This window comes from Trichinella spiralis, assembly GCF_000181795.1.
Source record: "Trichinella spiralis strain ISS 195 chromosome Unknown Scfld9, whole genome shotgun sequence".
Classification (NCBI taxonomy): Eukaryota; Metazoa; Nematoda; class Enoplea; order Trichinellida; family Trichinellidae; genus Trichinella; species Trichinella spiralis.
Genome location: NW_003526948.1, coordinates 2,881,227 through 2,893,973, shown reverse-complemented (window position 1 = coordinate 2,893,973; position 12,747 = coordinate 2,881,227). Strand labels below are relative to the sequence as shown.

At 32.2% G+C, this 12,747-nt stretch overlaps 2 protein-coding genes across 2 annotated transcripts; one reads left to right on the top strand and one right to left on the bottom strand.

Moving 5' to 3' along the window:
* Positions 1-1,504: 1,504 nt before the first annotated feature.
* Tsp_05323 (tumor necrosis factor receptor superfamily member 16) lies at positions 1,505-3,977 on the top strand. The gene is made up of 4 exons (XM_003371642.1): positions 1,505-1,519; positions 2,379-2,913; positions 2,993-3,286; positions 3,772-3,977. The coding sequence occupies exons 1-4, from the start codon at positions 1,505-1,507 to the stop codon at positions 3,975-3,977; spliced, it is 1,050 nt and encodes a 349-aa protein (XP_003371690.1).
* A 2,112-nt stretch (positions 3,978-6,089) lies between these two features.
* On the bottom strand, positions 6,090-10,791 carry Tsp_05324 (inactive dipeptidyl peptidase 10). The gene is made up of 14 exons (XM_003371641.1): positions 10,683-10,791; positions 10,331-10,429; positions 10,166-10,266; positions 10,015-10,089; positions 9,328-9,380; positions 8,956-9,043; positions 8,784-8,904; positions 8,452-8,690; positions 7,939-8,165; positions 7,379-7,558; positions 6,663-6,720; positions 6,458-6,560; positions 6,264-6,395; positions 6,090-6,202 (listed from the first exon to the last, which is right to left on the bottom strand). Exons 1-14 carry the CDS (start codon positions 10,789-10,791, stop codon positions 6,090-6,092), a joined length of 1,698 nt encoding a protein of 565 aa, XP_003371689.1.
* Positions 10,792-12,747: the final 1,956 nt, after the last annotated feature.

Below are 12,747 nucleotides of genomic sequence, written 5' to 3'. Positions count from 1 at the left end.
ATTTCAATTTGTTTCAAAAATTAAATTGCTCCTTTTCGATTGTGATCGAGTATATAGATATTATTTACGTAAAATTTACTTTTCAAAAATACTCAACAATTCATACAGGTATGCAATTTTGACTAATGAAAATGAAGTTATCCATCTGCCTGCCTGTCTCTCTGTTGGTTAAACGTGTATATTTCTCTTCTTAGCGGGAAGGTTTTTGTAAAAAAAAGTTGCTTTCACAACTATTTGTTGTTTTTTATCTATTTATTTTGCTTTACTGATAAATGGGCTATTTTTGCAATGTGTAGGTTATTTGGTGAAAATAGGTTGGTGCAAATGTAATAAAATATACACAGCAAGGTCAGCTTTTCCCACATGCCAGTGCTTCAAAACTTCCTTGTAGATTTATTTTATGATGAAGGATGATTTGAAGAAAAATATCTTATCTTATCTTATCTCTCTCAAATTTTGAACAGTTGCGTTGTTTGTTTCTCTTATGATCTGTTCAAGAGCATCGTTAAAATCTTGATCATCCGTCCCATTTATTCATTCATCATCCAACCTGGTGCTTGGCCAAAAGTGATGAGAAGCTTTTCTGTTTCCAAAATAATAATAAAATTTTACAAAACTTCCATATACAATGCAAAATGAATAATAATAATAATTTTTTAAAAATCTTTCAAAAAATAATCGTGCTAATTTCCTACTACAAAATAATATTCAGTGTTTGCTTTTTTGAATATAAAAAAACCTATATAAATTGTGCCGTGCTGTTCGTATGAGATGGTCAATGATGGCAATGACAGGGCAGGCAATACTGTATATTATCAATCGCTGCCGACTGATTTACGATGTAATTGCCATCGCATTGCACCGGTCCGGGTTAGTTTGCAATGTAAAAGAGGGGAAAAAAATAGAATACTATAAAGACACCAGCTGTGATAGCCGAAAGCGACCTGGACACTTGTTGACCTTGTCTGATCGATGCAGAAGCGGCTTCTCTTTGAACATTAAAACTATACCACCACTACCACTACCACTACTACCCTGCTTGGTACTGTAAAAGATGATGAGCTAAACTTTACCCAAATCCTTTTGCCGACATTATTATTATTATCATTATTAATTACATGTATGTGCTGCTTTGAGAGAGATAAAAATGCAAATTGGAAAAACATGCAAAAAAAAAGTTCTCAGCGAACACGCACAAGACTAGCTGCCTTGAAATTTTCCTCTTCCTCTCCTGCATCTTTCTTTTTCTTCTATTTTTTTATTATCTTCATCATTATTATTTTTAAAGATGAAGTGTAATTTTCCTCCAGCCTGGTAGAAATAAAAATACTAATCCATTTGAACAATTGTCGTCATTTCCGCCAGGCTGTGTGGCAGCTGCTAGTCGGCTAGATCAAAAGAATTGCCAAAGCTGGCTGCTGTAATTGTATGTCGTCGCATTCGGCTGCCAACTGATAGCTATTCATTTTTGCCTTAATGCCCAGCATAAATAAATCGACCCAATATGGCAAGTGCTGAGGTAGCAGACGACGCTGGCTGGCACTTACTTGCCTGATGATAATAATAAGTGTTGCTTGCTTTTTGTTGAGCAGTTTAAAATAATAAAAAAAATCTCAGCCTCTTCTCAAAAGTGTATTAATAATAATAATACAAATTGAAAAGGAAAAATTAGCTTGCTAAAAAAACATTATTTCCTGCACTGCAGAGAATTTGCAATGCAGTTTATGGTCGAGGATTAATTGGAAAAATTAAAAATCATTTGTTTATTATTACCGGTTTACAGAACATTTGTGTTTCAAAAGTAGAACATGGATGAATTGTATGCTTTTTATTGCTTTGATTTTGCATAGTACCGGGTCAGAAAAAGTGGAATATTTTGTCCATATTTTATATGTGCTGTCAATTTTTAGCGACTCGTAAAGGATTTTTATCGATAGTTGAGAAAGAATTAAATATTTATCCCCGCAAAGGACCGGTGTCGGCAGTTGACAATTATTGATATAATCGAAACAAGTCTCTCAAAACTGAACTGATTGCTATTATTATTATTACATTTGAGTAATTTTCATTGAGAAAACTTCTATTTTTTTCAAAATTTATCCAAAGCCCCTTCAAATCATCCATCACTATTTATATTAATCATCTTTAGAATTTATACTGATTTGATTTGCTTCAATTTAATTAAGACTACTACTCCAGTAGTAGTAGTAGTAGTTTTCGTTGTGCAATTATGTACGTAATTACTGGAAAGTGAGAATAGTGAGAAGAAAATCACTTTTGCAATGGGAGAGAGAAGTTGAATTATGCATTGCATTGCATTGCATTGATTGATTGATTGTAAAAATCCACTTGTGAAAAAATCAATTTTCATAATTCAGGCACATCCTTTTGAAGAAGCGGCTACAGCAGCAATGCTTGTCAAACAACAGTGCGCCGAGAATTTCACGTATGATGCAAGTACCGGCAGCTGTTGCAAACGATGTGAACCAGGTTTTGGCGTCGCTTTGCCATGCACAGAGCACAACGGCACCGTTTGTTCGCCCTGTTTGGATGGAGTGATGTATTCGCCTGTTTCCAGTCACGAGGATGTCTGTAGGCCGTGTTCACACTGTCCAAGCAACTCTTATCCGTTGCACCGATGCAACGCTACGCACAATACAAAATGCGAGTGTATCGAAGGGTATTATTATCAGCCGGACATGAATATGTGCTTGCCGTGCAGCCGATGTCGTCCCGGCGAGATGGTGGCCAAGCCGTGCACGTCCAACGGGGATACCCTGTGCAGGCCGTGTCCAGTAAATACGTTCATGTCTACCTCAAATTTGGCCTTTGCTTGTTTGCCTTGTTCGGTGTGTCGTAAAACTGCAATACTCGAAGAACCTTGTTCAGCTGTTCAGGATACCCGGTGCTCAGGTAAAAAAACGAATAAAAAAAAAGATAGAGTCCAATGAATAAATAAATGAATTTCGTATTTAATTTTCTATCTTTTTAGACAACTCGTCATTTGTCGAAGCTGAGTTTGCATCTGAGGACTCTGATCAAAATTTGATCCTGATTTATTGTGTACTGTTCGGACTGTTTTTGGGTTTCCTGATCACTTACGTGGTGATCAAACATTTTCGAATCAAATCTTGGCCAAACAAGTTGTACCATTATACACCAAAAATGGAAGATTTGTCCTCTGTTAAATATCCCAGCAATGGTAAAAGTTGTCCATCTGGGATCATTGCCAATGAAATTATTCAATACAACATTGCGAATCATAAAGAAGTGGTGCCTTTAATAAGTAAGTGAGCCCCATTTCGACTCGTTTTCAGGCTTTTTTCAACAGACTGAACATTTTCTTTAGTCACATACGACACACCAGTTTCCCAGTTGCCTGGTTGGTTGCTTGATCAGTTGCAGAAATTAGCTTGTGAAACAGAAGCAAGCAAGCAAGGATGGACGACTATAGCTGCTACTCTTGGTATATATATATATACATATATTTTAAAAAATTCCCAGTACATTCAAAAAGCATTATTTTTTTAAGATCATAACGTACTTGTTGTAAAAAAGCAAATTTGCTAAATCCTTAAAACCAACTGATGGGAAGAGTTAATTTTCATTCCTGTTTCTTGTGGTTGATAGGTTAACCTTGGGGTTATTTATTATTATTGCTTGACTTGAAGTTTCACTTTTGTGAAAGGAGTTTTTCCTTGTAAATTGAAGTTAATATATATACATATATATATATTGCATTTATATGAAAATTTATGACCGTTCTTCTAGGCTACAGTAACGATGAGATTGATCGTCTTCGGCAGTTGGCCTTCACCAACGGCTACAGTCCGGTTGAAGAGCTTTTCAACTGGATGCGCAAAGACAGTTCAATTCGAGTACAGTCTTTGATTTGTGCCTTGAAAGCGGCGAAACACGTCGAATCGGCCACGCTGCTCACCAAGAGCATTGAAAGATACATCGTCGATGTGGTCTGATAAATTAGAATATCTATCCGGTGTTTCGGTTCAAAATTACCATTTCTCAGTATCATCTATCTGTATGTACACTTTTGCGCTTAATGAAAATTATTCCACTTTCCAAACGGTGGTCAACGCTTTTTTCTACTGTTTTTTTTCCAAAGTGTAGTAGTAAGCGAAATTATAAATAGAGGATCTTCCACTTGACACGATGAATGAATGAAGAATGGTTTGCAAATTTTTTCAAAACGTTTTCTCGAAATATATAAAAAAGCTTTTTTCCTCGGTATAATAATATAGCCGCTAGACGGAACCCAGCAGTATAATATATAGACTAACTAACCCGGTGCAGCACACATTTATCTCAAATTTCTAATAAATAGCTCCGCTCATTTGTCCTTTGTTTTGTTTATTTAATAATACAGTCTCACCAGTGACACAACATATTTTTACAAATAGACCGAAACGCTTCCAAAGAGACCGCTTGTTTGTTTACCACTGTTTGCAGCAGTAAAAGTCTTGCTAAATTTCTAATAAAAGCAGGCAGGCAAGTTGCGCAAACTTTTGATAAAGCCGCAATACGTTAGAAAACTGTCAACTTTTGCGACACCACTCGTAAATTGATTGGTGATAAATGGATAGAGAAACACTAAAGAAACACTTCTGGACATCCATGTTCAAACTTATTTCTGAGTGTCAAACATGAAATTATTTTATATAACATCAAAAGCAACAACAGCAAGTACATTATCTATCATCAGAACAAGTTGTTTGCTTAGTCGCGATGAAATGAAGTAAAAAAGAACCAGTGGAATTAAACAAATTTTTTCACATTAAACTTAATTATTTAAAAATACTTTTTATGAAAACAATTTACAAACACTAGATTATCATTATATTTGACCTGCGATGAATTCAGAATTCCACCCTACTATGTTTCAGTGCATCAGATGAATGAACATCAAGTACAACACCACTGCAGTTTTGAATTCAATTTCGTTTTCTACTAACCACCTAACTTTCACAGTATTATGGCAGCTGTTGATGGAAATAACCAAACCATTTCAATTTTGAAATAGAATTGCTAATGGAAAAATTTTTCGACAAAAACAAAAGCATTGAAATTCTAGAAACATTTCAAAAGAGTGCCACTTTGCAATGCAAATGGAATGCAACTGTTGTTACTACTCTTTTTGAACAGCTCACCTCATGCCAAAAGTGTAATGAAGATATGAAAGCTTTCATTTCCGAAACAACTATACTACAATGTCAATGTACAGGAAAAAATGTTTTGTCATTAAAAAGAAGAATGTTAACATTAAATTCTGGTTATATTTTATACGTGGAAAAGCTTCTGAAAAAAGACTCATAATTGCATCATTATTTTTCGTTCACGTTAGCAATTTCAAAATTCGTGCAAAATTAGAAAAACCTTTTCAAATGAGTAATTTTCAAAATATAGAAAAACCCGATGAAAAATCTTTTCAACGTTGAAAAAGAAAAAACCAAATACGTCATGTAAATTAATGATATTCAAGTTGTACTTACATACTGTAAACAGTTGGCGCAGTTCAAACTAAGTGAGATTTCTTTTATTATAGAAACCAGTCTGTTCAATAGCATTTCTACCAAATCAACGGGTAAAAATTTACGACATATCAAATGGAAATCTACAGACAAAAAAGTCGAATAATTAATTGTATATATATATATATATATATAATACAGCTAAAATGGCATAATGTTAAACAAGTGAAAAATAACTTTCAATAAATGTTTGTTTGTATAGTGCTAAAAGTAAAATGCGCATTCAGGTATATGCAAAAAAGTACTAGCCACAGAGAAATCCAACCCGTATAAAAAACGGCGTTTCAAAAAAGAAATGTACGAGTGCAATTTTGAATAACATCGTCATAGTATACAGTTTTACAGAGCAAAACTTAACAGGGCAAAAGTTAATGTTTAAATTATAGTTAAATAATTTTAAACATTTTATCCCATGCTTTAAAATCTTCAACCTCTTACGCAAAGCAACTTTTGAAGAAACGGTCCAACAAAGTGTTCAAGTGCATTCGGCGATTTCCAATTGAATGGTTTTCATTTGTATAAACCTAAACCAACAAGCAGACATTAAATGCTTTCGATAAGCCAACAAACAATTTCACATACCATTAGTTGAAAGTTTACATTGTTCGCAGTCAGTGCACTAATAAATGCGGCTGTATTTTGATAATGAACATTATCTGAAACAAAAAATCATCGAAATAAAATCTGATAATTTATCTAACTAATTGTGAAACTCACCATCAAAACTGCCATGAATTAAAAGATATTTTCCCAATTTAAAAGCCGTCACATTTTTCATCAGATTTGTCTTCTCATAGCTGACAACATTATCTTCGTACAAACCAAGATATCTTTCAGTATAAGCGGCATCTGAAAAGCAAATGTAATAAAGTTGGCATTTTACGATAATTCAAAAAATTTTGAAACTTTACCATAAAATCTAAAATCAGTTACAGGAGCAACTGAAGAGGCGCACTTAAATATTTGAAATTCATCCATTTGTACAATTCGAGCAGCGGCAAATCCACCGTATGACTAGAAACAAAAAATTACCTCAAAACTGTGAATTGTGTGTGCTTTAAGCGATTCTCATATGCTTATTGCAAATGTTTCAAATAGACATGTAAACACACATACCCAACCCCAAACAGCAGTTCGTTGTAAATCAACTTGACCATATTGAGAGCAAAAAGCTCTAAAAATTGAAATATATAAGAAAGTATTTTATGTAAAGGAAGCAAAAAAAAAGATGAATAAAAAATTGCACTGCTAATGATTACTTGAATGCGTCAATTTGATCTTCAATTTCCAGTTGGCCTATATTTTTGTAAAGGGGAGCCGTATATTTGGAGCCTCGGTAAGCAGAACCGCGGGCATCGATGTACAGAACAATATATTTCTGCGCACTGGCCAAATACGTATCAAACGACACGCTCCACTTTTCAACAACTTGCTGAGAATTCGGACCGGCGTATCTTCAAAAAGTATTTTCAAAAATCTTCAACTGAAGCTGCAAAGGAAAACAAGAAAAAAAATATGTATATATACACTCGCAAAACTGCAGGATAAAATTCCTTATTCGCATTCTCCTCAAATCCTGGTGGGTAGAGAATTTTCAACAGTGCTTCTAAAAGAAAAAAAAATAAAAAAAATACGTATATCCAAAAAATATGAAAATGATATACTTTGCTGATTGGGCAACTGTATTTCTTTGTACGACACGACAGGAAACAATTTTGTGGAGTAAAATTGCCTCAACGCTGTATTGTTTTCAATTTCATAAGCTAAAAAAACAGAAAATTTTTTTAAAAAAATAAAGAAAACAAAACGATTATTATCATATTTGATTTTACTTACAAAATTCAGCAGAATGCAGTGATTTTAAATGAACTGTTGGAGTTTCAGGACCTTGACAATAAAGAATATAATGATCTCCTTTTGGTGCAAAATGAACATCCACGTAGGAACAACCATCTTTGGTCATGTTACACGTCCAACATTTTGGAGATGTTGTCGTCTCAAAAATGCTTACACTAAAATGTAAATTCAACACAATTAATTTCATCATAATTGTAGGAAAAAAATTAAAATAACAGCAAAATACGGTTGATAAATAAATGATTTGTTATACAATAAGAGTACATATTGAAGAGGTGGTCATTTAATGAAAATTGAAATAAATTTTTAAAAAAAGCAACTGAAAAACTGCTCGCTACCTGTATAGATGTCTCTGACGGGGTAAAGGCAAAGCAGCCAAGAAAAATCTGCCATCATAAAATTGGATTCGTATGAATAAAAAATGAATGCGAGAATAAAGTTGCTCATTACAATTCTTTGTCTTTTTCAGAATAGCCGACGATCTCGATCACTTCCCAGGGTCCGTCGGTCAGGAAAACCGCTTTGCCATTTTGACCGCTTTGCTAGAACAGAAGAAGCGTGCAAAAGCAGAATATAATTAATCAGCATAAAAACGAATACAGGAACGTTGATCTTGGCAATGTGCGAATACCAATAGTGCTGCTTTTCTGATTCGTCTTCAACCGATTTGGGCAAAATGACAAAATAATTCTGCTCGTCGGCAAAACGGACAGCAAAATTCAACGGCTCTGCCCAAAAGTTTGTAAAATTTTGATTATAATTCTGCAAATAACAGGGAATGAAAATGTGAATTCAAAATGCAAGCTTTCCATTACCAGAATGCACTGTTCACTGGAAAGTTTGCAAAGCGAAATGAAAACTGAATTTTGAACACGGTTTGACCACACAACTAATAGCGTATCTTCATTGGAAAATTCAGAAAAACCGCCTTTAAGCCACGAAACATGATAAACGTAATTTTCCCTGAAGAGGATAGAAAAAAAAATATATGCGCAAATGCGCACAGCGAGCATGCAAATGCAAATTAACACTACTTCAAACGTTGTACTTCATCAGGAGGGGCAAATGTGATGGTCTGCTTAGTCTTTTTGTTCCAAACATGAACTTTAGCTTCAGGCAAAGATGCACCAACTTTCGGATAAGGAATGTTCACATTCGTCGGGTAAGGTTCATCAGAGTAATAGCTCATTGTGATGTTTGACACTTGGGTATCGTTGAAAACGACAAATGCAAGATAGTTACCCGATGGAGACCACCATACTGCTTTGTGTGTGCCGAAAATTTCTTCTAAAAATATTCAAATTTAAGAACAATTTTCTGTGAAAATACGAAAACCAAAAACAAAGACCAAAAAAAAAATATATATATATATAACAAAACCTTCGTAAAGCCAATCCGCAATGCCATTTGATATTTTATTTTCAACACCGCTGAATGTGATTTGTTCAGATGGAGCGGTTACATTTGCTTGATAATAGATATTATTTTGATAAACATACACCTAAAAGTAGCACATGATTTTACAAAAATGTTTTTTTATTCTGCTTTTTACCAATTCGTTTGATAATTCTTGCGAATTCCATAGAAATAATTGAATAAATTCGTCACCAGTTTTGCTTGGACCAACTGGATAATCAAAACTTAAATTTATAAGGCTTTTATGAATAAATTACAAAAAAGATAAGTAATAAACAACACTGGCATTCTAATACACAAACATTCCATTCATTCAACAGTCCACATTCACGTTAATAATTAATAACACTGCTCACTTGAATATATTTGTCATTCTCAAAGGTCATACAATTTTCCAAGTGAAAATAGTAAATAACAAGCCCAGATTTAAAATTTGAATATGAAAACAAGCTGATCAACAATTAACAAGTAAACCATCTACATGCATTCGTTGAACAACCACACTTACTGACTGTTGAGAACTCTCACTTTCACTAAAGTTGACCAACGTTGCCTTACAAACTACAAAATAAAAAAAATACACTTACTAATTATCATAAAAGATCGGCACGCGGGTAATGTTATATAATGAAGTTTCTGAGTGTCTATATATCTGAAAAGATACTTTTAGACTTGCACTGCGCTGCAATGAATGAATCATCATTCAAAATGGTTAAAATCACCATTTCAAACAAACTTGCAATGCTGTTGTTCACAACAGGACTGTTACTTCATTTGTAAAGCGTAAAATAAGAGTACACAAAAATGTTGTACAAAACATGTTCTTTATAATTATTTAATAAATTTAAATTTGAATAAAAAATTTTAACATTATATCATGATGTCTTGACATTTGTAAACATAAAGAAAAAAAACAGTATAAAGAAACAAAATAATGATATTTTTGAAAATTACTGTTAATAAAATAACTAAAGATTTTTACAATTTTCAAGTTCAAATTGTTGCTAACAAATAATATTTTAAAAATGAAATAAAGCCTTCATCAGATATGTCTATCGATTGAGGTACCAAAAATATACTGATGAAGCTAGAACTTAAATAATCTTAAAGTGTGAAGATTTTAATAAAAAAAAAGATTAAAAATGTATATTAAAAAAACTGTCGATAACATGAATCGTGCTAATCGTTTTCATACCTGACGAGTTTCATAGGAAAATGCAATGTATTGGGCAGTTGCAGAAGGTTTGTATGAAACGATATGACGATTTTGCTAAAATATTATTTCTCTATTGTTAATTAGATTATATGATATGATATATATTCAAAAAAAAACAACAATAACATACACAAGATCGATCGTCAATTAACAACGTTCGATTGATTTGATGATTATAAATGCTCACCAACCATATATTGCATTTTGCATCTTTATAAGCAAAAGTATCGACTAAAAATTAATTATCACAACAATTAAAAGTATTGAAATAATATATTAACAAGATAAAATATACCTGATAACCATATAATGCCAGGATTTACTTCATTTGCTTTTGGATGAACAATATCTTCAATTGTGAGTGGAGTGACGTTATCGTTGTTCTTGTCAGAATCTTAAAACAAAAGAGTGATCATCATCAAATGATCGACTGAAATGAACAGCAGTTTTTCATTTATACAATGCAATAAATATCAGAAGAAACCTTAATCAACATCTCTTAATATTTAATTTTTTTATTTACTACTTATTCTCAAGACTAAATAAATAATAATAATATTTTATCATTATTATTTTGATGATGAAACGTAAAATGCAAAGTCTGAAATAAATAAGTAAATAAATGAATAAATAAAATGAAAACTTACTCGGAGCTAATAGAACAATTGTAACTGAAATGATGGCCGTTATTGTCAAGATGACTAGCAGGGCAATTCCAATTCCCCACCAATTTCTCTGAGGAGCATCACCAGTCATCAACTCCTGAAAAAATAAAAATTAAAAATTATTCACATTAAGAAAATATGAATGTCAAAAAAACTAACTGCACAGCAACTGATGTATTTTTGCATTGTTCCAAGTGGAAAATGCTCCCACAATTTTTTACAAGAATCAACAAATAAAGTTGAATGTATTATTCGATAAAGTAAAATTTAAAAAAAGTTCCGTATTTCAAAAAAATATCAATTTCACAAGTTTATTGGTTTTCTTGCCTTTAGAATAAAAGTTCAAATTTCAAATCAGAACAACAGCAAAATATTGAATATTCAGCAGAATATAAATAATTCTTTTCAAAAAAAATTACGGATATGCGAAATAATTTATACAAAAACCTTGTGCAAGTGAAGCAGAAAAGCATATTTTTTCCACAGAAAAATGAATCGCATACAAGCTGATGCGCACAGTTTCTCTTGATGATGATGATGATGAAGCGCATGCAACTTTTCCAATCAGAAAAACAATACCACTTCAAAGTGCAACGAACTGAATATCTGTTTCGTCAAAAATGACCAAATATTATGACGCATTCAATTTTTGAAATGGAACATTTTCAACTTGCCATAATTACTAGATCAATGTCAGTAATCGACAAGCTGTCCATTTAATGATATCCATATAAAAATAATTGAAGCAACAGAATCAAAAATTCATATTTCTAATTGATGAATAAGGAAAAAAAGCAATTTCGTAATTGATGACAAATTTCAAATTATTTGACATACAAAAACAGCATCATGCTGCTTAAAAAGTAGTAAAAATGTCATCAATTATGAAAGAAAATAAGTTCAATCATATTAAATATTTCTGCAAAAATTAAGCTCATATAACAAGTGTGGCAATGCGCAATATAGTACACTACTGGTGCAGTAGACACAAGGAATAGGTTGTTGGTGTTGCTGTTATTAATTGAGTGTGAAAATTGAAAGGATAAAAAATATATATGCATAATAAGAGAATTATTAAAAGCTGAAGAAAAAGCAAAGTAAGTTTATCGGACATTGCCGTGGTCGATTTGAAATTCAAATGAAGAAGAAAAAGAAGGAAGAGGGAAATTAATACCAACTATAAGTAGCAGTTGACATGATAATGTGAAACGCTGCAATAATTTTTATACATGAAAATTTCAGAAAACATGAAATTTTAGATTTTTAAAACATTTTCCAACTGACATTTTCGCAGTTGCATTTTGCAGAAAAACAAGGAAATTTTCAATTTCAAAAATAAAATTAATAAGTAATAATTTTGTTTCCTAGGTTGAAGAAATGTTTTTAAATAATTAGCAAATTTTCCATTCAACACTCTTTAATAAATCATGTCGATAATTTTATTTATCGATCGATCGATCGATCGAAAACACGCAAATTTGCATAAAATACAAATTAAAAAATTTCATTTCATTATAATTTGAAATGAAATCGACTGCACATCAAAATTTCCTTCCAATAACAATATCAGCTCTACACTTATGAAAAAAACAAGATTACATGTGATTATTAAAAGTTAAAAATATCTCGCTATAATGCAAATAATAATAATATTATTTGCTTTTGCACTGAATTCAAATTTAAATCAAAAACTGATCTTTCACAAATTTATAATTTTGATCAATTATAACTTATCCAAAATTGGATCACTTTCTTTTCTGCTGTTCTTTTTCTTAAGTGAAATCAAGAATAAATTTCACCATTATTATTATTATTTGGAATAATGATAAGAGGGAAATTGCAAATCCAGACAAACAACTTGTGCTTAAGATTGATTAATAAATTGTTTCAACTGTGCTTAATCTACAGGGGGCGTATGAAAACCAAACGCCTGTATGCGCGCATTATTGAATTATTATTATCCATGGGATGAGGTGTAGAAAACAAAATTTGAAAATTTTTTCATTACACACCAAACTCTGCCTGCTATTCAACTGATGGGTGCTGT

Coding starts and splice junctions, on each gene's coding strand:
- Tsp_05323 (XM_003371642.1), top strand. Junction 2,914..2,992: donor TCAGGATACCCGGTGCTCAG/GTAAAAAAACGA, acceptor CTATCTTTTTAG/ACAACTCGTCATTTGTCGAA. Junction 3,287..3,771: donor AGAAGTGGTGCCTTTAATAA/GTAAGTGAGCCC, acceptor CCGTTCTTCTAG/GCTACAGTAACGATGAGATT.
- Tsp_05324 (XM_003371641.1), bottom strand. CDS start 10,791: ATGACTGGTGATGCTCCTCAGAGAAATTGGTGGGGAATTGGAATTGCC. Junction 8,905..8,955: donor AAGAATTATCAAACGAATTG/GTAAAAAGCAGA, acceptor TGCTACTTTTAG/GTGTATGTTTATCAAAATAA. Junction 8,691..8,783: donor TGCGGATTGGCTTTACGAAG/GTTTTGTTATAT, acceptor GAATATTTTTAG/AAGAAATTTTCGGCACACAC.